Source organism: Lineus longissimus, chromosome 7 (genome assembly GCF_910592395.1).
Source record: "Lineus longissimus chromosome 7, tnLinLong1.2, whole genome shotgun sequence".
NCBI classification, from domain to species: domain Eukaryota; kingdom Metazoa; phylum Nemertea; class Pilidiophora; order Heteronemertea; family Lineidae; genus Lineus; species Lineus longissimus.
Window position 1 is genome coordinate 4,806,634 of NC_088314.1, and position 27,264 is coordinate 4,833,897.

Here is a 27,264-nt window from a genome sequence, read left to right on the forward strand (position 1 = left end):
CGACTAGACAATGTCAGTCAGGCCTTGGAGAACAACCTCCTGTCTTTTGGCACACGCTGAGTTGACCACTTCATCCAATACATCTTGTCCTTGTCAGAGAACAACCTACTGTCTTTTGGCACACCCTGATATACCACTTCATCCAATACATCTAGTCCTTGTTGGAGAACAGCCTACTGTCTGTTGGGACACCACGAACAGCTAAGTCTCTATCCAGTACTTTTAACCTCTAAGTCTTGACAAGAGTCTATTGTCCGCCCAAACACCCATAAAAGTCTTGGCAAGGGATTATCGGTGTCTTGCCAAAATAAGTCTTTCGTCTTGTATGCATATCTCGGAAAGGATCCTAAATAAAGCAAGTGGCTGTAAAAAAGAAGGTTACATTGCATTAATCTTTGACTTGCGGTGGGACAAGAGACTGAGTCAAAACAAAATGAGTGAATGCAAAAAAGAAGAAACTGAAAGACAACAAAGTGAAACAGAAATATACGAGGAGGACACTTTTTAGGATGTGTAAGATAGAAAAGCTTTGTTGACGATGCCCACCCCCTACCACGTTGTGACTCTGCAGAAATGTTCACAGATAAAGTGTACGAGAGGTCTATTTCTCATCGGGTGAGGTAGTTCCCCGCCGTCGCCCCAAGCTTATTCCGCCGGAGGAGCGTACCAGTGAGCGGGGCCATTTCTTGTCAAATGGTCTGGAACTTGCTGCAATGTTTTAATAAATATTTTCATCGTTAATGGTGGTGCATGGTGGTTGCGCTGGGGCGTCTTTCAGAGTTGCGCGCTGGGGGCACGGGTGGGGCTATCCGTCATTGGTTTAACCCTCGAGCTTTAAAAACAGTTCTTTCCTTATTCCACTATGATAGTAGACATTTCCTTTTCCTGCTCAGCTCCCGCACTGCAACTCCTAAGGCCTTACCAGAAAAAAATTGCTGCCTTTCCCTCACCAACTTAAAAATCAGAGAGTTTTTCGTCCTCCCAGTCCTCCATCTCCATGTTCACCACGACAATATCATCAGCTGGCTTACTGGCTTGGTGCAGTGCTCCCCAGCGGTAGAAAGTGGACCTGAGAGTTTTGGTCGAAGATTTCAGTTCCATTTTCTGCCGCGAGACAGCGCCACAGTCGCCTAAGCCAATTTCACTGTGGTCCCGTAATCGATTGGTTTTCATGCCTTTGGAAGGTTATCTGGATCACCTATGATTTGATAGAGCCCTCACAATCTGTCATCGGTGTGGTCAAATTGCAAATGCCAGAGGGAATGCAGAAAACCAAGAAAGGCTAATATTCTTGCTGAAAATATTAACATTTTTATTGAAATAATTCATCTTATAGGACACAGTATTGTGATTTAAATGGAAAGAAATTTCTGCGCTATAAAACACTTTTTTTCCAAAGTAAACTCCTTTCCAGACCACCCAAAGCAAAATATACTGTAATGTCTCTATCTTTGGCAGGGTAACTCACTGAGACCCTCCTTCAACCCAAACATAAGAATTATCAATGGCAGTTTCAAGACTCAACACATGAGATACATTTTTTTTATCATAATAATGTGCATTTATACCATCACTCTTGTGTTTTACTCTACAGTTTGGCTATTGATGTAACACATACAGAACAGAGCATCCTCCAGCCATACATGTATAAGGCTTTTCTATACTGTAATGTCTCTATCTTTGGCAGGGTAACTCACTGAGACCCTCCTTCAACCTGAACATAAGAATTATCAATGGCAGTTTCAAGACTCAACACATGAGATACATTTTTTTCATCATAATAATGTGCATTTATACCATCACTCTTGTGTTTTACTCTACAGTTTGGCTATTGATGTAACACATACAGAACAGAGCATCCTCCAGCCATACATGTATAAGGCTTTTCTATAAGACATGGAGTGACCAATCTTTCCTCAGCTTTTCTGCACTAAGCTTCAAACAGAAAATGACACATCATACAGATAGGTTTGACCCGCATGTAGACCAAATCATCTCAACTAAACAAAATCCATGGTTTTCCCAAAAATCAATTTACATTCCAACCAAACAATCTCTTTTATCATAATTTGCCAAATTAATAAAAAAACATTGTTTACACAAAATGAAAATTTGTTACAAACTTCTGCAACTGTGGCTGACCGCATCCTCTAGCCCTTTTTTTTAATTCGCTCAACTAGACACAAGAGACTGAAGTACAGCAAATAAAGGAATATTTCACAAAATTAACAATATACTAGTATATGGAATATGTATGTATATGTATTGAACCAGTGTACCAGATATTTTGATATCTCAAACCCTTAAACTTTTCTTTCAGTAAACTACTTTTCCGAATTTCTCGGTTACACAACCAGGTTCCAATACAATTGATTTCTGCATTCAAAAACATCAAACAACTCTGAACAAACTCCCTCACACCATTTATAACACATTTCCTGGTACTTTATTTCTGGCAGGTCAAACTAAACACTTTGAATGATTGCGGCTGGTCACGATTTAGCACAATAAAATTTTACCACATAATCAGAAGGGCACATTTGCATCCCTCACAGAAATTAAGACAGTAGTAAGAAGAAAATCAAATCAGAAAATTATATACAGGATTCTATCAAACTGCAAAGCCACCACCACTACTACATGAATCTGATCAAACATATTAGAATTTGTTCAATGCCCATCATTACAAACTTGAACAGGACTTTGTTCTTAAAATTTAGATGCAACTTAACTAAGTTTTAAACTCTCAGATATTCAATAATTGGGCCATTTTTGCCAAGATTACCCTTGCATGTTCCAGAGTGAGTAAGTCACCCACAGGCCAAGCAAACTTTCAACCTAATTTCAGAAATCTTTCTTGCATAACCCAGCCAGAGTAGCCAAATGAAACACTTCACCCAGGCATGTACACCTCAATAACATCTGAGCCCGAGTAGCGTTTCTTCCCTCCACTAACACTGCTCCGAGAACTCATTCTCGATCTGGGGCGTCCTGAGTCAGTACTACCAGGAGATTCTGTAGCTGTTGGATCAACATTTCGGGCGTATCCCGACTGGACGAGGTGCTTGTTGATGTAGATATCTTCTTCGTTTTCAGTGTCGTAGAGATCAAGCCGCAACACACCATTAAGGTTCCTGAAAAGACACTTTGCCGCAATAAATAGCTATTGATATATATTTTTAAGATACCGCACTGAGTAAATTCTGTGAATAGGTGGATTTCTTATTGATTTGACCTTTATTTACAAGTAGGTTGTTTATTTTTTGCACAATGTACTTTTGAGATATCATTTTGGTCAGACATGTAAAGTGAGCATATCATAAAACATATCTTACTTGCTAATGACATGAGCAAATAACCGCTTGCCATCCACCAACTTCTGAAAGTAGTCCCTGAAATTTGGAATTGGTCACTTAGCAAGTTGGTTGACATACATTTTACCAAGTCAAATTTTACATAGTTGGAAATAACTTTTGAAACAAAATTATATAATTAAGTTAGATTGTAGAATGTTTCTTCAAAAGGCAAGAAAAATGATGCCAACTCAGCTGCTGGGGCTTAAAGGGTCAAGTACCCAAAACTTTTAATAAGACTTCATACCTTGACTCCTTTGACCAAGCAAGGCCATCAATGGGTTCCACATTGGAGAGGAAACACTCTATAGCTTGGAATGGCATATGGAGGAACTGGGGTTCCATGAGTCGCACTCTGTCTTCTGATATCCATTCAGAGTTACCAAAGTCAACATAGAACACCTGGAAATGATTGGGATATATTATATCAAAATGGTATACAGAGCCATAAATTCATCTCTTTTCCTTCAAAGTTTTGCAAGATATTGTAAAATTACTGGGCAAAGTTTACCTTCATCTTGAATCTTACCTCGACAGTACGACTGTCAGTGTCGGCATCCAATACTTTAGCTCTGTACCACGAAGTGTCCTCGCTGAACTGTGCAGCTATTATCTCACCAGGGGCCAAGCCCATCAGCTGTCTGTCTCGTCTAATGATCTTACAATAATGCTCGCTGAAACACAAGACAAAGTATGATTAAAGTAACCAAGGAAACTTTCCTCAGGCATGTGTGAGGCTAAATGAGGACCTGTTCTTGCCCTAGGCACTTTTTAAGAATGATAATCAGCCAGTCTTCACAGAAATCAATTGGGGGTTTGTAGGTTGCTAAAAGGCGCTCATTTTGAATCCCATTGATCCAAGATGGCCGCCCCGCAGCCATACGATATTGGATTGGCCTGAAAAATCAATATGGACCTGCCCAGCCCCCACACCTCAATCCCACATTAATATGAAACCCATCTGCTGATCCATCTATGAGTGAATGCCTCAGTATATTGCACAAACTTGCTAACAAGGGCAAACCTATATCTTTAAAGAACTCAGTGGATAATTCAATGGAAAATCAATACTTACTTCAAAGATTCAGACATCATTTCCAAAGTTTCTCGGTGACTACTTGGTAGATGAGAACTGCCTTCATAACCTTCTGCAAAAAACCCATCAATTGTTAGCCTGTTCAACCACATTTCATGCATTTCTGTTAGTGTTATGCTTTGAACTCTCTGTATCCAACTGTAAGTTAATGAGCCCCTTTTTATGGTCCCTTACGTGCCAAGACTTGATATTATTTTGAGGTACTTTATAAAGAAAATTTAGAAAAATCGCTCTAATCTCTCTGTAGGTCAGTTTGCAGTATGCCATGATGAAAACATACCATCGTCCTTTTCACGATTCAAGAAAGACTGAGTGCCGCATGGGAAGTTGACGTAGAATCGGCCAGGATTAAAGATGGCACTGACAGCAACTGGCATCCAATTGTCTTCATCTGGCACTTGAATGGTGTCCGTGTCGATGAGGCAATATGCCTCACCCTTTTCTCCAGCGCGATAACCTGCAGAATAGATAGTAATATTAACACTTTATGGCCTATGTCAGAATTACTGGGCCAGTGTGGCGTGTAGCAAGAAATTGCAATGATATAGACACCACGTCCGGGGGGAACAGAATGAACTATATCTCATATCGACTGATCCCTTCATGAAGATGAGAGGGTGACTGGAAGAACATTACTTGAATACACATACCTGTAAAAGCTACTTTTCATTGAATATGAAAATGGATTATAATACAGCAGTGCAACAAGTTTGAAGAAAGATTTGGCGACTCAAATTACTCTGAAGTTAATTTCAGGACTTCATACAGGATCCCACGACTTTTTTAAGGTCTGGAAAATACAGGAGGGTTTTAACAGTGAGTCAAGCTTACCATTATCTGAAGGGTCTACATGGGCAAAAAGACATCTGTCTCCCCTCACACATCCTGCCTTCGTCTTCCCATAGAACTTGCATGGGCGCTGGCTATTTTCACTCTCTGCAATCACAAAACAGGGCAAAAATGTTTTAAAACAGCATTATATTGAATTTCCCAAGGAGTGGTTGTCATTACCCTCTTTCTTATTTGACTTTATAACTCGCAACACAAAGAAGAAAGTGCCTTCATGAAATTGATATTAATTTTGATCCCCTGACATGGGCGCCGCACTTGTAGCAAGCCTGTTAGCTGCTGAAGTTGTCAAATTCTCGATTCTGACCACATCAACCAGAAACACATAGAGAGAATCATCAATCTGAACAGTTTTTTCAGTTCTCCCATCCATCACTAGATGGTACCATCACAACTCATGCTTCCTGCGCCGGCGCCAACATTTTCCGGAGACATCACCTGTACAAACACAATTAATTGGAACAAAATAAATACAGAATATCATCTTTCATTATAAGCTGCAACAGCAGCAATGTGCAGGCTCTCAGTACTAGGCTGGTGATACGCAAACAAAATATTAACCAATCACACTGAAAATTGCAAAAAAAGTAGAGACATGGTAAATAAGTGTACCTCTATTTTGCTTGACCAACAGTAATTACATACGGCATACCCATTTAATAATGTTTTAATGGTGTGTCTGATTTGAGATTGCCAGTACAAGAACGGGGAAGTTTCCAGTTTCTGATTAGCAATGATTGTTCATCCCTCCCCCCACCCTGTCTTGAATCTCGGTGTACCGAGATCATGGTGCATCTAATACAAACATTGGTTGATGGTATTGGCTTCCTCATCTTGCAGTCAACCTCACGCATCCATTATACATCCTATGCAAGGGACTGGTGGTTCTCTCAAGTTTTCAGTAGAACATGGCTGCATAACTGAACTAAAGAATGATATCCTGGTTTCCCTTACAAACCAGGGTCGGGCCAGGTTCATGGCTACAAAGGTGACCGGTTGATAATTTCATTAAGAGCATGATATCATGACCATCCATCTCGTCTGCTCAAGGCAAAGAGACGTCCCAAGATAATCTCAAAACACCCGTTCTGTCCATGAACAGAATGCATTAATCTGGTACAAACAGTCAGTTGGCACGGCTCATTCCATTGGCACCACACTCCCATGATGAGTGTCAACAACTCAAACGCCTTAAGTAAACTTCTTTGTCATGTATTATGGATGGTTGCAATCAAGAGTGGGTTGCAATTTTTAAGCTCGACCATCACCCATAGAGGAGGATGGCTAGTGCAATGATTTTTATAAGGTGTTTTACATTCCAGATGACAAGATCATTTAAACACTTCACTGAATGATGTTCCGGAAGATTTGCATGTTTGCCATGGTTTTTGATGGCGTCATTTGTAGCAATGACATAATGACATGCATATTGCAACATTCATCATAGTGCACTGCGCCATAATGTCACGAGACAAGTACTTTGGGCCATTGTTGCGTAAATGAACACGCACTCGGCCGAAATGAGGTGATAAACCTAACAGGCTCTACCTGGAAACCCAAGGAATAGAGCTTGGAGTCACGCCCACACTTAACATCTATAACAACTTTTATTGCTAAACTTCCTTGTACAACCTCACCAATCATCAACGTTATCAAGGGTAATCACATCGTATCACACTATCAACAATGTTTCTTGATTAATATTTCATTTAATTAGAACACTTCACACGCCCATGTCCACGACAAAAACAACTGCTTAATTGGTCGGTTCTCCCATGGCCATGAAGGAATAGGAATCATTACAAATGATGAAGAAACCCGTTATATGGAAGTTGCCTTTTCATCTTTTTTCCCACAGTTTCTAGTTGGTACCACTTACCTCACACACAAAAATTCCTCAAAAAGTGCTTTAGTCAACTCACAGGACAACTATTTTTTATACTCTGCTTCATTCATGACGTCAGTGGTCAACATCATCATTCTCTACCGGGTCAACAACAGACTTGGTGGCGATAGCGATGAACAAATGTCACATAGTTTCATCCAATGCCATTTGGGAAAATGGTGCAGGCGTTTCAAAATATAACTTCTGACGTCAACGCTTTTGATCTCACACTTTGACATAATACCAATTTCAGATTGGAACAGGCCAACACGTCACTAATTACTAATTGCACTGAATGGATAAATGCGATCCCACCTCTCGATCAAAATTGAGCACAGATTGCTGTTTATGATGCCTGATCGCAATAACGCATGACTAATTCATCAAAACCGACAATGAATGCAATATTGTGAGAACTGAATGTTTGTGACATTATTGGTCATTAAAAGGGGTAATATGAAGTAAAATGATGAGGCAATTAGGATTGCTCATAACTGCCACAGACTTTATCTGCCAGGGCATCAGAAATAACGACTTTGAGTTGACCAACTAGCCTTTGGTTAAAAACTGCGACAAAATTGTGCTGCTTTTACTCAATTAGAAATCATGCATTGGAACAAGTGCACTTGCCTGAAAAGGCTTGAAACTGGAAACACAGATTCTGGCATTAAGGTACTCATAACTGACTGAAACTGTTGGGTTAACACTTGTTTAACTGTGCTAATAAAGTAACTCAACCTGAGGAAATAAAACTGTGTGCTCTGATGGTTTGGCAAACAAAGGAAAGTACAGCAGCATATTTTTCTATTTGTTTTCCAAGGACGTGTCAGGTTTAATGAGTAATGAAACACATGATTATGTCGACACATATCTGGTAGGATTCTGATATAATAATTAAGGAAACCAGAGCTGGAAAAGCGGAAGTAATTTAATAATTCATTTGATACAATTCTGCATTGAATATAAATCTGATATGTTTGGGACTCTCCTTGGAATAAATGGTATAAATATACGAATTAACATTAATGAAGTGGACATGAAGCAGGAGAATTGATGAGACGTGGGCATGCGGATATATGTTTACAATGGTAGGATTCCAGTTTGGGCGACAGCAGCAGTTAGGGCAATGCCACAGCTTTTGACTTCTCCTGGGCTGTTAAATAATTCTCTGCTAGGGTTACCCTTGGCACCTATGATACATGCTGACCTGAGTATCAGACAGGTGTCACAGAAGTCAGCGAACAAAATCTGTCATGTCCTCTTCATCTGCAGATGGGTCGATCTGTTGAGGAAGCTTCCACTGTACATTCACAGAAATATCCTGGAATCCCTAGGGGCACATTCAGGATCTGGGAAAACAGGGGACGCGCACTGCATTTCTCATTAAAATGCATGCAGTGTTCCAGAATTTCATGGTCAATTTAAAAGATTTTCTAGGGTGGCGTGCATCCTTGGATTTGGGCCTGATCCCAGTGCTAACCCTGCGGTAATTTTGCTGATCCAAATCACTGCACATTTGCAATGTCTCATATCATGACTTATGTTATGCATATCGCATTTCAAGTACCACTTGTACAACATCAATTGAACTCGGTTAATCCAAAGTTATCACAATAACTCCTGCATGCACCCGCATAAATGTTTCAGCTTAGTCATAGTCACGGTTTATGCGTTGGGGACCAGGATGGTACTTTACCTAAGCTGGCAAATTAGGAAATAGCGTCTCCAAGGCAATGTCACAAGTGTGTGCCAGCCTGACATTAAAATAAATTCAGCACCATTTCTCGATTAATTTTATAATTGCCAAACAATGTGGAATTGACCAAAATTGATCGGCTGACTACTTTGATTTTCAATCAAGACTGGTTAAACCATCAGGGCTTCAGTTTACCCTAATAAGTCAGGCGCTGGTTCAAAAAAGGCATTCTCTGAAGTTAAAAAGAATTTTGGGGGGATATTGTGGCTCCCTGGTGGCACTGTTTTAAATAGCCCTGCAGGGAAGACAGTGTCGGATATCCCCATTGGAAAACATTTCCTATCAGATCATATAAGGTGTGCAAACAGGTGCACTAGAGTCAGACCACAATGAGGATGGATCGAGATCGCATCGAATCAGACTGACATGTTTTTTCAGCAGAGCATGCGATATTCCTATCATACGCCCCTGAGTGTTTCTATGTTTGGCTCACCAATATCGAACAAAAATGGAAACAGATTGAATGATATTGGACTATTTGCAATTATGGGACACCACCCAGCAATTATCCAGCAGTACCTGTCTGAATGGGATTGACGAATAAGGTGAGGTCATTGCAATTGGCTGCAGTATTGACCCATTACCCCTATATAACAAAGGACGTTCTTTATGTCTGTATAGCAGGGTATGTACACAGTCGTTCTTCATGTCCGTATAGCAGGGTATGTACACAGTGGGTATGTGCTATATGTTGTACTTTTCTGAGTATTAGTGTCATTCTTGGTCATGAGGTCACGAGGTCAACTGGCATCCTTCCATTGATCATAAGCAAGCAGTTGCATCAATTCTTTCGGAAGCAAAATGTGCAAAAAAACATCATAGTTGGGCTTCAAAATCCTTCTCAAACATAAGGGGCATTTACATGCACTGCTAAAAAACACATTCCAATTCGATCGGATCCATCAGCTTCGAGTTCATAGTGATTTAATTCCAGGCAACACAAAGATTTTTGGGCTATCATGAAAAAGATGCCAAAACATACTCAGCCGGTAATTATTATTACTGCATATTTGTAACCACAAAGCTGGAGTCAACACAGCAGTATAATGATATTGTTCCAAGAGCGGACATGTTGGCACACTTTCCACTGTGACAACAAACAACCTAAACAGAATCATCAATAATGACTCATATTGTTGGGAGGTAAATTTACAAGGTATTGAGGTAGAAATGAACGAGTTGAGAGGAAAATCAACTGCATAATGGCCGATACATGACAACCACTTCTCATAAAAGTGAGAGATGGGAAATTTATATCAAAAGTTCCACAGATTTCCATATCTAAAGTTGACACAGCTTTGCCACTTTTCAGACATTTCCAGATCTGGGTGGACAAGTCCAAGATAAAACTGTGTGTGCATGGTCTCATACCCATGCACATCGATCAGTTCATGAGGGACGAGGTTCAATCGCCAGTGGGAAAAATCATTGATAACTGATGCACCACAGTCGAATCATACCAGGCCAACTAACCCACTTGAGTGTAGGGTGCAAACTACTTTATCCCCTGCCGCCACACCCACACAATGACTTAATAACAATAATGCTGCCATCGATCCTGCAAAGCATTTTCATTGCATACCTGAGAAAATCACATCTGTTTTTCAGCGCAAAGATATTAGTCCCATACTTATATCACAATAGTAATGGTTCAAGTGGAGAATGGTAAGCAACAATAAGCACAACTTGCGCAAGCATGTTGGAAATGCTTAAAAACTCAATGCAGAGCCACACCGGTTTTTTTATTTTCCTCCCTTTCATCAGTTCTTGTTGCTATTATCATTACCTGACCAAAGTTAACACATTTCTCACACTCTAGTAGGTTTTAATTAGAGGGGCATCTGAGTCCACGGTCAACACCAGTACAGGACAGTTCAGAGCAAGTTCGGCTCATTAGCATCTGAAGCTGAGCTATAAAACTTGGCTATCAATTCAGCCAAACACCCATCCAAATTTTACAGCAATTACTATGAGGTGCTGAATATTTTATGTTGCGGCACAAAGCGATGATTTCTACTTTTACTGCATGCACTAGCAAATTTTCAATCATCAATCATTTACATGTGGGATGTCAGTTGCAGACCGCTGACCACAATTAGTTAATCCATTTAACCCCCTGGAAACCAGCCATTTTTCTTTTTTATTGGAGTGACCTGCAATAACTATTGTTTGAAACAAAAATATCTCCCTTGCAGGGCATAAATCACATCTGGCGTATAGACATAATTTCACAGCAACCCTTGACACCAAAACATCTGCATACCCCTGACAAAGACATATCAGTTTAAAGAAAATTCTTGTATACAAAAATGACTTTATTTTACAATAATGGATATATAAATAATATTTTAAGCTTTTTAAACTACAATAAGAAAAAGACATTATTAAAACTTCGAACTACTGATACTGATGCACCACAGCCAGAAAAAATAACGATGACTGCAGATTTTTACATGAGTAACACTCAATAGAAACTTCAGTCATTTTTCAAAGCCCATCATCAATCTCATACAATACAAAATCTACTTTAATCTATATAAAATTGTAAAGCAGATAAAGGTCCGACAAACACTTTATAATGCTGGATGGCCAGACTGCTGGTGACAGATGTCACACGGCATGTCATATGTCACCATATCAACCAGAATATTTCACACCCCGGGCAATCTAGTTAGATCTGGTTTCAAAGTCTCTCTATCCTGAAACACAACAACAACTGTACCATTGGTCACAGTGGACTGCAGCTGCCAACTTTCAAAGGTCATTGAGGGGAGAGTGGTCACTTGCAGCATTCGTGACGGCAACAGCACTTTAGCGTGGTGGAACCCATTGGAATTTCGCCAAAATTGGTTATCAGGAGTCAGGTTTTTATATGGGACTTCAGGACAGGTACCCTTCTTCTGTCATTCCCAGAGGGTCTTGATACAAGACCTCTTTTGAATAAGTAAAGGCACCTGTGTACGGTCACTAAAAGAAGGAAAGTTGGGAACACGGCAAAAAGAACAATCACTTCATCACAAACCATACTGTTTGTGACAAGAACCAACTGCACCCGTCCCCAGAGGATCCCAACCCTGACTATGGAGCAGTCCGCCGTATCTGGAATATCTAATAAATATCTACTTAAACAAAATTTGAGGGAATAACAAAAATAGTGTTGTGAAGAGAGAATGAATTGGTTTGCAGTAATAAAAGAATCCAAGTAGACAGCAGTCACAAAAAATATCCATCTTGGCATCACAAGTTATCATAATGGGGTGATTGCATCCTCCACAGATACCACAACAGGACTACTCCCCACAGCTTTGGCAGTAACTTCACTTGTAAAAACTGACTCTGATTGTTTTTTTTCAAAATGTATTGGCAACAGCTCCGGTATATATCCTGAATTTTCGTGACCATGAACTGGACAGTGTCTTGAGTGTCTCTTGACGGATTGTGCAAGGTGGCAGGAATCCCTTGGAGAGGAATGGCGGAGAGCCTTACCATTCATGTAGCTATAGTCAGCAGATTTTGTACGACGTAATGGTGTATGATTTGGAAGACGGACTGAACTGGATGGGTATCTTGGTGGACGCAAAATGTTTTGAACATTAGTCACTTGTTGTAGCTCTTTCTGCCTCATGTAGGAGTCAGCAGAAATAACAGACTGGACGGTGGAGTCTGAAATAGTTTTTTGTACAGGGCAGTGATGAGGTGGAGAGTTTAATCCCGATACAATTGAAATGTTTGAAAGAACTGTTGAATTTGATGCCTGCAATGTGGCTGGTTTTTTGTCTGAGAAATTGTGATCGGACTCTGTTGAGACCATGGTAACGAGAGTTGCAGATGATAGATCTGGTTTCATCCTTTTGGTTCGATTATCGAGCGTGGCATCCACAGATGGAATGCTTTCTTGTTGAGTTGCTCGTGCATGGTGATCGCTTCCACCAAATGCTTCCGCTAGGGAGCGTGATCGTACAAATCTGTGGAGGACTTGTTTAAATTGTGATGTGCGGCCACCATGTATCATGGCATTCAGTAATGACTTGACCAACATGAAAGGAATGAAGAATAAATACAATGCATCCGCATTGATGTCGTGCCAGAGACAATCCTTACAGTATAAAAGTGTGTAGACAAAAAATGGCAGGTAAAATACACAACTTGCTATCATATCGATTCGAACCAGGGTGACGACTTTCATTGTTTTTTTCAAATCTGTTCGCTGGCGCCCGAAACGTTTTGCCCACCAAGCCTTACTTCTGGCCGTAATACTGATCTTTACGTGCAAGCCAAACATGAACACGATGCAGGTTACAAAGATGCTGGTGACCATGACAAAGTAGGCAGACGGATAGTAATGAAAGAACATGCACCTTTTCCCCAATGTCCACTCGTTACTATCATAATCATTGTTGTTCCAGCCATTCAAAGGACAAAATCCGATTATGAAGCTGAAATTCCATAGAAATATCATATAGATTATCACTAGTTTCTTGTCCATGTAACTCTGACACTGGAGTGGGTATAGCAGGCGGAAAAAACAATCAGCAGTAAGAAGAAGGAGAGTGAACACAGACGCCATCAACGATGTGAAAAACAAGCACTCGCCGACGAAACAATTCACCAGTGCACGTTCAACGTCCACGTAAATAAAAACAGTTTTTATCACAGCGTATAATCCTGCTATGGAATCTGAAACGCACAAACTACGCACAAATATCAATGTTGCACTTTTCCCACCCGTTGCAAACTTCGATATCGCCAAAACGGTGCAATTTGCAATGATCACAAGTACTCCAAGTATGCACATATAAATCACTGCCAAATGCTCCAGACTTTCTACTTTTCTGCTGAAAACCTCTGACACTGTTACATTTTTTAAACTGGTCCCATTGTGCCAAACCGAAGTATTTCCATATCCAGTCAAATTTGCATCAGAAAAGGCTGTGAAGTTTACAATTGCATTCGTTGTAAGAATATTAGCTACCTCCGTACTGTTTGGCCCAGTGATATCCACACCCAGTAATCCAGATGAGTTTGTTCCCGTGACACTCCCCGTATTCATGGGTAAGACCGCACATCAGGTTATTACCCCATAAATCGAGAGAGTGTTCAGTTTTAGACATATTCTATAATGTCCGTCTTCTCCCATTAACGTGCTATCATATACAACATGTTAACATCAATGTGAGAAAAGGCAGTCCTCATCCTTGAGATACAAAAAAATGATGATCAGTTGCCATTGAATATTGACATTCAAATCCTAAAAGGTCTTAGCTCCATTCAAATCTTCTAACTTTCTGAATAATTTTACATGGAATAAATCTGCTTAATCACATGTTCACACACTGCACTTCTCCTGAAACTTGATAGAGAACTTTACAGTTTCTGTTAACAACAATCACTGATAAAATCCAAAGATCTGCAAGTACACTGCCACAATTTTCCATCATGCGCTGCAACGTGAGTGGGCCAAAACTCCTTTTCGGAGCATTTCGTTGAAAACTAGAAAGAATTTCAAGACCGTTGGTGAAAATCCATTTGTGTGAGTGATTTGATCAAATGTGTAATGTACAATGACCAGTTGACATCAGCGACATGGCTCTTGAATATTCCGATGATATTGACAACCCTGTGCAATCGACAGGTGCACAGATCCTTCATTAATTCATGTCGAACAATTTTGAAAAAAATCAAATCCAGTTACACACTTGTAAGAAATGCATTAATTCTAATCAAGTCCTCGATGTGATTTGATCAGGGGTGATGAGGTATAGCTGTACAAATCTGTAGTTTCAATTTCCAGTGGTCCCTTCCCATACAAGTAACATTATGAACCACTCCGGGTTATGTATCCATCCTTCAGCTAGATATTGAATATTTGTTTATTTCATCAACCTATTACCTGAACAATGTGTCTAGTGGTGTCCTCAGTTCAATGTCATCAGGTCCCTAATGTTCAAGAGGAAGTTATGATTACGATGACTATCAGATTTAGAAGTTTTTAAAACTTGTGCCGGTACTACATAAAGCTGGCACCTTTTGTTCCTTATCCTCAATATCTGCCAAGTCAACTGATTTTACAGTAGCAATGAGAGATTACTGCCACATGTATATACATCAACACTCGTCCAATTATCGGACCAATCACCAGCCAACATGACCATCACGAGGCACAATAAACAACCTGATCCACGGGCACAATTAATTCCAAATGAAATAACAGGAGACCTCGCCTCTTTGAAAGGTCATCACCTGATGCAGTGGACACCCATTCAATATAAAACACCCAATGTCAATGTCCACGGTCCACAAAGTCATAAGCACTTAACGAATTTACGAATCTCCGCATGGTGAAAATCATATCAACATCATTAGACTTATGTCGATTCCTGAATTTTAGTCTAGCGGGTGATAAATCTCATTAATCCCGACACAATGTCCAGTATTCCTGATTCTATTCCCAGTGGTCAATGCAGTCTGGCACATTCAATAACAGTCATACCAGCACTCTTTACTTGCAATATGCCACAGACCTGAGTTATGTGAACCTGATATGTGGAACCAGCCAACAGCGTGACAATAGTGGACTGACTAGAGCACAGGTTGCCGGTGAAGTGATGAATCGGACACAGGTTGCTGGTGGAGTGATCGATGATCCACAGAGATGAAACACAAAGCCGCACAATACTCAATTTGTAAGTTCTCAAGCACATGGTCAAAACTGTTGGAAATAATATCATCATATGATATCATGAATCTGGAATGGAGTCGAGGTTAAAATGGTCAAATACGCTACCTAACACCTTTAACTGACATCACAGTCACACATTCAATTCGTCAGGATTATGTTCAAAGTGCAGCTGAGGTCAATTTTCATATATTGTCAGTTTTTTTATAAGTCACAACCAGATGCAAGCTGCTGCAAAATATTCTCCATGATATTGATTGCTTTGGCAAATTGAGCAAAATATAAGTATTGTCAGGTGATCACAACATGACGGGCCATATTTCATTTTTGATGGTAATTAATTCTGAGTCGTTACTGTAACCGATGCACAGGGCAGTATACATTGTTAAAATCAAACCAACAGAGTAAAGATAAACACTTCAGTTTATAATTCAAGAAATGATTTTGAAGTTAAACTTGTCTTTATTTTCCGGGAGGGTAGGGAGAGGGAGACTACATGTATCAAAGTATCTGTTTTCCAGTCCACCCCAACTTTATCTGCCATCATATTTTTTTACACTGAAGGGAGTTGAGGGATCAAATAACGAAATTGCTTTCATTGGCTTCAATGGATTTTGAGACTAATGGTTTACGATCCACCACCAGCAAGGCAATTACAGTAGGGAAGTCAGCTAATTGTCTCGCATCGACAATGTGTATATAAAGGTACCGCCTTCGCTAAATCCGTCTCCACCCTGACTGATATTTGCATCAGATTTTTACACTGCAGCTATACTGTGATGAGGAAATAAAAGCTTTGTTGACTAATGGATGAAGCTATATGGACTCGGGACAAATTCTCTAAGTCAATACAAATTACAGCGCAGGATGTTCATGCTGCCATGGACTAAAATCACAGTGAGTCCGAGGACTGGATCGAAAAGTATTGAGTCGAGAGCTGAGCGTCAACTTGGACATCATTAGTTCCATTAACAATACTGGGCGATTGTAAAGTAAAGTAGGATGAAACCGGAAACCCCGGAGGAAACTGACGCTGTCAAAGAGAGTAGCCCTAATCACATCGGTGAACCGACTACCTCAGAGATGACAGGTGCTGATATTTCACCTGCACCACTCAGACAGCCCTGCCCTGATGAAGAGACCACTCCTTGTGCTTTAGAATGCAAGCCCCACCAAAGCTCACAATCAGGCGGACATTGTTGATTCGATACAGGATATTAATTCTTAGTAGTACAATATCGTAGATGCACCAGTAAACTTGGAAGTTGAAAAGTAGATATCACCAGACAGACAGAAAGCTTGCAGTCTGTATTGATGATCATGAAGATGCAAATACAATCTTGTCAAGTTCAGCTGGAAGGCAGTAACATTATCAGGCTGTAGATGACAGCAACCTGTTGCAGATGTATCTGAACTAGATCACTGGCCCGGAAATAGCCCCACATGCCAATCTTATCCCCATTGTTAAACACATCCCTGCGGTATCAAACTGACCATAGAAATCTCCTGAAATATGAGATGGGAGTATGGGGACTAAAAGTTTTTCTCAAAACTAGTTGGTCCAGCCCATTTCAGAGGTTGTAGTGTAGCATTATTAAAGACCAATGGGTACGAGACTTCACAACCCCAGCTGCTATTCTGCCACCTCATACTTGGATATCACATAAAAGCATGAAATGAACAGTGCATCCCTTCGATGATACTATGAGTACAACATTTAAGTCATAAATTTGCAAGGTTTGCATGTTAATATTGTGACAATAAATTATCTGAAAACCAGCTTGGGGACTTCACAAGCAGTTCATTAGAACTCTACACGAGATTAATTCTAAGGAACGATTACTTCCAACTCAACAGTAAATTTATAGCCAATCATATTTTTTACATCGATTCCCCATTACAAAATGTTTTAAATTGATGCCAGCGCAGTATCACATCACTGCTTTTCATTTTTTGCTGCAATTTTTAACATTCCTGATTCATTGGCAATGCTTCAGAACACAAAATGCAGTGCATTGTGACGACATATCTCATGTTTTGCTAAAGAAGACAAACATCATCAACCGAAATCTATACATGCATTGATTGCGTCCATCTTAAGACAATCAGACATGCCATCACTATAGATAACCACACATCATTAAGAGAATACTCTACATCAACGATATATAGCTACATGTAAGTCCACTCACAAGCAGTAACGAACATATTGGGATAAATATGGAGAGAGACGAGTGAAGCTTAGCTATCTGACATTTGGAGAAACAATACATCCTTTACATTCAATGAAAAATGCTTCTCTGAAAAGACTATTTGTTAGTGAGGCTGTCAAGGTAATGAGAGTGGGAGATCATTAGTCAGCGTGGATCGTTGGTCATTAGTCACGACAATACAATTCATTTAAAATCAAGTACCAGCTTCAGGACAAGATGGACATGCTCACAGTAAGAGGTGTGGCCATACAAACGTTGCACAAATATATATATTGTCAACGCTCGTGAAGGCGAAAATATTTTTTTCTCTGCAGCAAGGTCTTTTCATGACACATTCCAGTCAATTACTGATGGGTGCTGTCAACATTAGGTGTGAATAGTATTCCACCTATGATGTAAATGTGAATTAGCATGTGCAGGCATATCATAAAACTTGCAGATTGACCAAGAAGGCCTTTTTTATCAACTGATTAGCTTGACCTTGTAGAACCACCCTCCTAGGTATAACGAGCTCGAGGACACCACCCTCTCATAGCAGCAGTAATCACTGATTTTATTTGTCCATATGCGAGGACAAGTCAATGACATTTTTATTGACTGCCTGTATTGAAGAAAATCAAAAGTTTGTGTACCTTGTAAAGGCAAAGAGTGCGAAATCATTGCGTATTAAACCTCAATAACCTTGACAACTGTATGAAAAACAAACAGTATCAATATCAAGTTAAAGTTTACGTGGAGTTATTGACTTCACTTCACAGAACATTTTTCATAATTAAAATACCTGAGCTCCGAAAACTGGTGTAGGAAACAAATATTCTAGGAAGGCCAAACCACGCCAATGATGAGGAGAATCAAAATATTTATCTGGTCAACACGGCAGATGAGAAAACGTGTCCTCTTTCAGCTGAATATCTACTCATTACAGTTAACATCCATCATGGTATGAGACCAGAGCAAACAACACTCGAAGAGCTGTTCAATAAATTACTGATGGCACATTTCCCATCCAGGAGGGCTGTTTTCATGGTACCAAACCAACCATGACCTGACCACACCAAATCAGATAGCTCACAACGTCATGAATGACATCAACTCGGAAATACATACCGAAATTAGACCACAGTGCTTATGATTTCAATGATAGGTGATATACTGAAGTGATGTTAAACCATGTCACCTGATGCAACATTATAGTTGACATTGAGTGCATTGTTGTTATGTCAAATGGAAAACAAGATCAATTCAGATCAGAGCAGCACCGAAGGGTTAAAAGACTCATACTGACCAAGTGAGAATACTCAGTGGAAGAGTCAACATTTCATCAATCAAAACATCACCATATCCATGACAACCCAACCTTCACAATGACAACACAAAATAATTCCGTCTTCTGTAGATATAATTGAGGGGGGAAATCACTGCTATTGGGAGGAAATGGAATATGGCTCAATGCCTGCGGGGTATTTGCGTAATTTTGATTTGGTCTCAGGTTAATATGTACTTGTACTCCTCTGAAGAATGCCATCGGGTATTGTGTCTTATTGGGCTATGAGCTGATTATCTGGTGCAATGGAACGGCCTTTTAGAGCCTTATATGACCAAAGTAAATGGAAATGCACTTTCAGAGCATACTAGATTCATCAGAGGTACATGTATTCAGGTGACCAATGGGCCCTATTTATTATTGGCAAGACTCTGAGAGCAAAGAATAGTGACATCTAGTGAGTGTAGCACGAACTGTTTTACCCCACTGCCCAGGAATTTGCTACAAGTCATGAATATAAACTAGCTGATACAAACAGAAAATAATTCTTAACAAAAAATAACTGACTTTCTTCCTCAGCTAAATCAAAACAAACTTACTGTTTTGTATACACAAAATATTCATACATGTGCCTGGCATGAAAGCATACAAAGCTGAGGCCATTAGCATCATTTTTACACGCTAACATCACTGTACATCTTCTGGTGCCTGAGATGTTTATTAATAAGTTCGGAGAGATTATGATTAAAGAAGTACTCACTGTATCCAGTAAGGGCCACACTAGCGTCATCGACATCTACCATCAAGCTGTTGCGTTCTGACAGGTAGTCCTCTTCCATCGGGTCCCAGTTTTTCAGCTTCTCTACCTCATCAGCATCTTCATACTCATCTCCTGTACCTGAAAGGTAAGATAATGGAAAATTTAAAAAGCACAAGATATACAGTGTCTCACTGCAAAGGACTCTAATCATAATCTTAATTTTAATCTTAATTTTCCAACGCTACTTGCACTTTAACTTTAAAACTTGGCCTCATTCCTGATGATGAAGATATCTCACCATTCTCCACTAAATGGGCTACAGCAAAGTTCTTCTCGACCAGGAGGGTATTAATCCATGTCTCATCAGTCAGGTCCAGGATGGCTAAGGGGATTGGCTCGGTGACTCTGGAAAGAGGCATATTTCATAAGAATATTAAGATGTCAAGGATACTGTACACCCCATAACATGTGTAACAGCTAATATATTTACAAGAGGGATACTGTAGGGAACTTTAGGGGCACGAAAATGCTCAACAAAATGGTTTCATCATTGGAAAATTTGATACGAAATGGAAGTGCTTTTTGAATACGTATTTCATACACTTGGTATTCATTTTAAAGATGCACCCAGTAAAACATTTTCAACATGTCTACCGCAACTTTTCCAACTCTTTCATCAGTCATGAGACTAGCTTAACTGGTAATTTCAAAAACCATTCAAATTTAGCTGAAATGATTAAATGTACTAACACTTCACCATCCTCAATAACATAACCAAGGAAACTCTTTTCAAATCCCGTCTTCATCTCAAACACACTTGTCGCACTTTCACTCCAGCGTCCATTGATGCCTGTTGGTCGGACATTGGCCAGCGTACAGTGCACAGCCTGCACAGGAATGTTCCAGAATCGGTGTGTAAGAGGATAAACCTTAGATCCAGGCACCCACTCAATGTTTCCGAAGTCAAAGTAGAGTACGCGGACCTCATATTTCTCCTCCTGTTCTTTAGGCTGGCGGAGCCGCTGCCTGTTCGTACCGGCGCGTCGAACCCCTTTGATTACTTTGCGGATTTCCAGTACCGAGGCACGATAGTACGTGTTATCTTTTGTGAAACAAGCACAGCAGAGACTCTTAACTGTCGGGGTGTACTGGTCCTCAAAGTATCGCCCCATCATACTTTTCATGTAACCCTTGTATTCGTGATTCAAGTCCTTGTTGAGTTGGTCAAGGATTTCACTCGTTCTTTGATCAACCAGATGAACGTAGAAGTCGCCAGGATTGTTGATGTGGGACATCATGAACTGGATGTATCCATTCCGGGGAATCTGCAATTCACGTTTTTTCAATTCTTCCGATGGAGCACCAAACGACAGAGTGAGCCATCCATCCGGGGCCCCTTCATCCAAACCACCTTCCGGCGATGAGGCACACTTACTTAATTCTTCGAGTTTTTCGCTAATTGGACTTTTTGGTTCCTCGCCAGAAAGTTTCATTTCATGACTTGCCTCACGAGAGTCATCTTCACCAGCCAACGCCTCATCCAGCAGATTATCCAAGGAACCGTCTGCCTGCGTGTTTTTCCATTCATCAGTACTAGGTGTGTTCGAACGTTCATTGTTACTGTCACTGCTCTGCACTTTCACAGCACCCTTCTGAAGATCGTTAAGTGGCTGAGATTGTCCTTTGGCACCAGATTCACCAACATCAAATGCTGGCACAGAACTACCACGGCTAACTGACTGCACCAAAGAAGCCTCAGAATTGTTCATTTTAGGCGACATGGATTTCACTGCCTCTAAAAAATCAGCCGGCCCAGGATCCCCACCGACGTTGTCAACACCTAAAAAAGTCTTAGCAATTTCCGAATTGCTTACAGGTCTTGCAACATTGTGCGCAACAAGGTAGTTGGAGAATGTTGAGTCTGCACCAGGGATTTTGAGGTCAAGTAGTAAGACGGGGCAGCCCGGTTCAGTTGATAGGATTCCTGTCAGCGTTGTGGTGTTGTAAGCGTAGAGCATGTGTGATGCCATCATCCACTTATGTTCATCCAACGGCAAGACCTGATGACAGAAAGGTTATTCAAATTTTAGGGAGAAACCCACTTTTTTTGTCAGCAAGAGCTCTCTATCAAAACTCTTTAAAGAACTCTGAATCAGAGGTCGGCAGAAGTTAAAATTTTTTTTTCCAGATTTTGCATCAGGTTACGAATACCTTGGTTACGGGTTGGTTACTAATCAACGTGCATGCATAACCTGATGCAAATCTGGGCAATTTGTAAGATTCCTTGGCATACAATGTATCAATCACCAGCCTTTACAGAAAACATAAACTGGACATTAACAAGAGAATTCCAGTACTTCAAAGTGAGCCTAACTACCAATACACTACAATATTTATATTGCACAACAACTTACTCTGGCTAAGGCACAACAGAATGCCTGCACCGGCATCTGACTGAATTCAGGGGTTAACTGCCAAAGACGGTTCTCTGATATCTTTTCCTGGTTTCCATAGTCTATGTACATGACTTCCACAACAAACCTGTCAACTGGACTGATGTGAGGTCCGGAGGATTGATCTGAAAGAATACGTGTACCACATAGATTGGAGATTTGGAACGATCATGATCGACATCTTTTATTAGAATGTCCACTGGTAAATAGAAATTGTATCCCACAACTCTAGCCAATAACTCCCATAAAGAGTCAGTAGATCAGCAAAGGCAACTAAGGGTTGAAAAGTTATCAGTACTCAGACTAATATTCAAGAGTTGTAAAATGCTGAATTAAAAGTATGCCAATGGCACAATTTTGGTTTAACCGTATTCATACTCATGTACCTATTTCAGACTGACACTCGTGAATTGACACATTCTGATCGGGCGTAACACCAACAATCTTCGCCCGGTACCACATGTCGTCCTGGGTGAATCGAGCAGCGCAGACCGTCCCCACTTTGGGTTCAGAGCCAAGGCCATTCTTATTGAGAATTTTACCATAATAAACCCTGGAAATGAAGTCAATTACTTTAAACAGAGGCAAACAGAAACGTACAGTATGATATTGGACAACCCAACAATCATCAGTTTAAAATGTATTTTGTCAAGATTTGATAAACAGTAAGTAAGTGCAGTGTATTTCTGGGAAAGGTTGCCTATAGCCATACTTCAATTTTAACTAAGAGTTTTAAGTAACAAGTACCTCATTTCAATGGAGACAGAAGTCTAACTTTTATAGGTCTAGTTTTTGAGAGGTGTCTTTATAGAAAGTAGAAGGGTAATAGGCCTACTCGAACTTGATTTAGTTTTTAAAAACTACAGTGCAAATTCTGTACTGCACAGAGCCAGAATCTTGTCCTCAACTTCATCATTTTGGCCAAGATACATGTACTTACGACATTGCCTCAAGGAGTGAGTCAGGCTCAGCCCCTGCAGGCCTCACCCAGAACATGGACGGTGTCACCACTTCAAGAAGAACCACGTTCACCTCATCACCATCCTGAAACGTCAGGCTAGGAATATTTGGCCCCAAACCGTAATCTGGGTTGAAACTGGAGGTAGCTGACGCATTTCCAGTACTCTTCAATGACACACAGCTCCGAGACATCTTCTGAGTGCGGGGTCCTAATCCGCTGGAGGCACTGGCTTGGCTAATATCAGATGCGGCAATACTTCCCCCCTTCCCAGCTGACAAAGCCTCCTTGACTTGGTTCACTGCTTCCAAAGCATCCCTGCGTATATTCAGAGAATCCATGATCATGTTTATTGACGCTTCCTTCCCAGAGATATTACGCTTTTCCCGTCTGAATCTGCGTGTTCCGAATGGTGGTGGCAAAACCAAAGGTTCCTCATTGCTTTGATAACTAGGTGGGGTAGATGGTCTCTGCTCAACTGGTTTTGCCAGCGACTCAGGTGATGATTCCACTGTTGACGCAGGGGTTGCTAGGTATTGACTAGGGTCCGATACTACAGGCTCAAACTGCTGCCCAGTTTCAGGCACTGCAGAGTGAGTTTGAAATGCAGGTCCTGTTAGATTAGGGAGATCTGTCGTCACTTTAGCCTGATCTAATTCAGGTTCTGGCAATTCTGTCTCAGGTCTTGTGTATTGTTCTTTAGGTATTTGAGGCTCTCCCTCTGAAGCCATAGCACCCACTGGCAGTGGTTCAGTAGATCTTGTTTCAGCACCTTCATTACAACGTTCAATATCTTTTTTTGGCTGCTCTCTAACATACTGCTCATCTTTAATGTTCAGTTCGGCTTTTTTGCAAGTCAAATCCTCGCTTTTAACTTCTGGGTCATCGGAATCTATCTGGCCTCCATGTTTTCTTCCAGATGATTCTTTTGAGTACTTGGCACTTGGTTGGGCACTTCCTTTAGAACCCGTATCTGGCGAGTTGCGGTCTAGCGAGTCATGGTCTGGCGTAGGGGACAACAAGGAGTTATTCCTGGATCCAGTTCTACCTAGGTCATCACCAGGGAGTTCATCTTCATCCTCATCACATTCAGAACTTTCTGAGCCTCCTAAAAATACACATAACATAAAAATACTTTAATTGTAATTTTTTCAGTAATTTATGAAGCTCATTTACTGGCAATGAAGCTGTAATAAAAGTTGACCGTTACAAGCATTGGTTTTAGAGTGCTGCACTTTAGAAGTAAATTGTTAAGGTCACAGCCAGTGCTTCATTATACTTTTGGCTTGTCCGCCTTCTTATCAATATCATGAAACATAAGACAGAGACACAAACAAAATATAAGTTACCATCTTCCCCTGGAAGTGAGGCCTTGATCAGAAAGAGCGTGTTGAGATGTTCTTCCAACGACTGCATCGTCGACCTGTATTTCGTCTGGAACTTGCTCTTGTCTGATACAGATGTGAGGTTCTGTGCCACAGAGTTTGCCTGAAAACAGGAGACAAGGTGACACATTCTACCAGAAATCGATTAGCGTCACCTTATCAGATTGAATGATAAGGTGACGGCTGTCACAATTCATCCCATTCACTGTAAAGCTGGACCTAGATGCAGGTTCTTTATGGCTAGAACTCCTCCCTCAAGGCTGCCAGTTCGGCATTTTGTCAGGATTTGGCTTTGTGGTAGAGGCAAAGGTCATTCTCTCCAATTCCACAAAGATTGGGTCGACCACAATGGAGGATTGGTTCCAAGAAAACATACCTCTCTGACGACTCCATCAAGAAACTGCACAATTTCATCTCGGTGCTCTTGGATAGTTGTCAGCTTTTCTTGGACGCGCTGCTTCAGCTTAGTCCTAGACATCTTGGATCACATTCCTTTGACCTTTAAGGACTGGAACAACATCAACATGATATTTCATAGACCCAAATAAGAGCATACAGTATACAGTTTCAGAGCTGCACATTACTGCAATTTATGGGAATGTGTGACGTCACTAAACTCTAAAGTATTCATCGTTTTCACTCAACAAATATCCACGTTAGAGCCATCTTTTTTTGTCTTCCAGCTTCGTTTCAGGAGGCTACCCCTTAGGCCTACTTTTTTTTTGGTGATTTTGCTGTAGCCTGTTGACAATCAAATGTCGCCTAGATCGAGGCCAGTCGACCTTTTGCATTGATGGCAATGATGCTGACTTGACCATCTGCAGTCAAATCTGTGGCATGCCAGCAATAAATTGGCCATCATGCAGCTGGTAGGCCTAGTAGGCGGTAGGCTTCTTGAACAAGATCCTATTGCTATGTAAGAAAACAGGCAATATATAGACTATTTGACATTCCAGCACACATGAACGAACCGCTGCCAGATGCATTCAAAACACTTCATAAATGACAATGACAACCAAGTCAAATGCATACTACATGCACAGTGCATGCTGCCTATGCAGATCACTGACACTGATCAGTTTTTCAAATGCAAAAAACTGCATCCAAATCGGAGGAATATAACAGCTTAATCAATTCAAAATTTCTTTTTACTGGCATTCATTGGCTAGAATGATATATAAAGACAATACATACAAGATTTGGGCACTGTAGCGATTTTGTTGACTTTATAAACAGTCGAAATCTGAACTGTCAAATTTTGTTTATCTCGCAAGAAAAGCACGTGTAGTGACTCCACTTAACGACGCCAGGTGGCAACGTAAAAAGGAAAAACAGTGACTCAACTTAACGACGCAGGGTGGCGCCGCAAAATGGAAAAGCACGTGCAAGTGACTCCACTTAACGACGCCAGGTGGCAACGCAAAATGGAAAATCACGTGCAGTGACTCTAGGGACATTTTTTGTATTCATGCGCGGTCAAGCCCTAACCGTAGTTCCTAAAATCATTGATTTCTCGGTCCTTACAGTACGTCAGTGTTGATTTAGTAGTTGTTTTGGCAAAGAAATGTTTTTTGGAGTTTCTAAAACCTAAAGCGCTACTCAATAGGCGGCTAACAAGAAACTACGCATTTACTGTTGTTGGCGACGTATGTGTACACTGAACTTGGGATGTGCGTCGGCCCCGTGTTGAAATGCCGTCCAGTGCCAGTCGCTGATTTGTGCAAAATTCAACATATCTCAAAAGTTCAATGGTTGACCCTCGATTTTTTTTATTTTTGTGTAGCGTAACCAACTGTCTTTCATGGGGGAATGGTCACTGTAAGAATTATTCAGGAAGAAATGTATAATATTTGGGGTTTTTCGTGATTGTCCGGCCCAATTGGCAATATTGCCATTTGGGATGGTGAACAGAGCTAGGAGCAAATGCGACGCTTATGGTTTATTTAAAGAAATAAAATGCCCGATTTAACATCTTGCAGAATCAGGGGAATCGGGCGTTTCCAGTGACATACGACACAAATGGGTTGTCCTCATGCAATCACTTTGGAAATGCATTTTAAAATAGATGTTACGTCCTGTTAATGGGGCACGTCATCATCACGTACATTTGGGAAAAACTCCCTAACGAGACCTTAACGACGCCAGGTGGCAACGCAAAATGGAAAAGAGACAAGACCACAATTGATTTTTTAAGCCTTTTAGCAGTTAAATTGTCAATGTTTGACCGCGACGCATCAACAAACGCGTCAAGTAGTGAAACTGAAATTCGGATATGATATACGGGTTAGTCTTGCGAGTAACTGGTGCGATGGAAATTGGTGATTGACCACGGAAATTTTTTTATAATCGACAAATTAGACAGACTTTGATATTTCCACTGTTTTCAGCCAACTGGCAGAAAAAACTCAAAACACGCCCCCTATTACCCAATTAGCAAAATTCGAAATTAATTTTTTCATCAAATAATTTCTTTATATCTGTAGACTTGCCACAGCAAATATTTTTTCAATACCTCTCCAAATATGTACTTGAGAGTAAAAAACATGCACTCGTCTAATTGATAGGCCTCGACCTCCAACCTATGAATATTCATTAGTGGTCTTGTCTCAAAAGCAC

At 40.6% G+C, this 27,264-nt stretch overlaps 2 protein-coding genes across 2 annotated transcripts; both read right to left on the reverse strand.

Annotated features, from left to right (window-relative positions):
* Positions 1-1,296: 1,296 nt before the first annotated feature.
* On the reverse strand, positions 1,297-26,074 carry LOC135490748 (uncharacterized). The gene is made up of 16 exons (XM_064776188.1): positions 25,843-26,074; positions 25,025-25,156; positions 24,613-24,751; positions 23,246-24,371; positions 22,692-22,858; positions 22,267-22,430; positions 20,603-21,912; positions 20,151-20,257; positions 19,853-19,990; positions 5,281-5,385; positions 4,730-4,906; positions 4,429-4,501; positions 3,883-4,027; positions 3,601-3,755; positions 3,336-3,392; positions 1,297-3,134 (listed from the first exon to the last, which is right to left on the reverse strand). The coding sequence occupies exons 2-16, from the start codon at positions 25,124-25,126 to the stop codon at positions 2,894-2,896; spliced, it is 4,206 nt and encodes a 1,401-aa protein (XP_064632258.1). The 5' UTR covers positions 25,127-25,156; positions 25,843-26,074; the 3' UTR covers positions 1,297-2,893.
* On the reverse strand, positions 11,259-15,523 carry LOC135490749 (adenosine receptor A2a-like). The gene has a single exon (XM_064776189.1). It carries the CDS (start codon positions 13,987-13,989, stop codon positions 12,187-12,189), a length of 1,803 nt encoding a protein of 600 aa, XP_064632259.1. The 5' UTR covers positions 13,990-15,523; the 3' UTR covers positions 11,259-12,186.
* Positions 26,075-27,264: the final 1,190 nt, after the last annotated feature.

Bases quoted from the DNA above. Each gene is read 5' to 3' on its own strand.
- LOC135490749 (XM_064776189.1), bottom strand. From the start codon at position 13,989: ATGAATACGGGGAGTGTCACGGGAACAAACTCATCTGGATTACTGGGT.
- LOC135490748 (XM_064776188.1), bottom strand. From the start codon at position 25,126: ATGTCTAGGACTAAGCTGAAGCAGCGCGTCCAAGAAAAGCTGACAACT. The intron at 22,431-22,691 runs GTACATGAGTAT...GTATTCTTTCAG, and splicing joins CGAGTGTCAGTCTGAAATAG to ATCAATCCTCCGGACCTCAC. The intron at 20,258-20,602 runs GTTAGTACATTT...GCCTCTTTCCAG, and splicing joins GTTATTGAGGATGGTGAAGT to AGTCACCGAGCCAATCCCCT.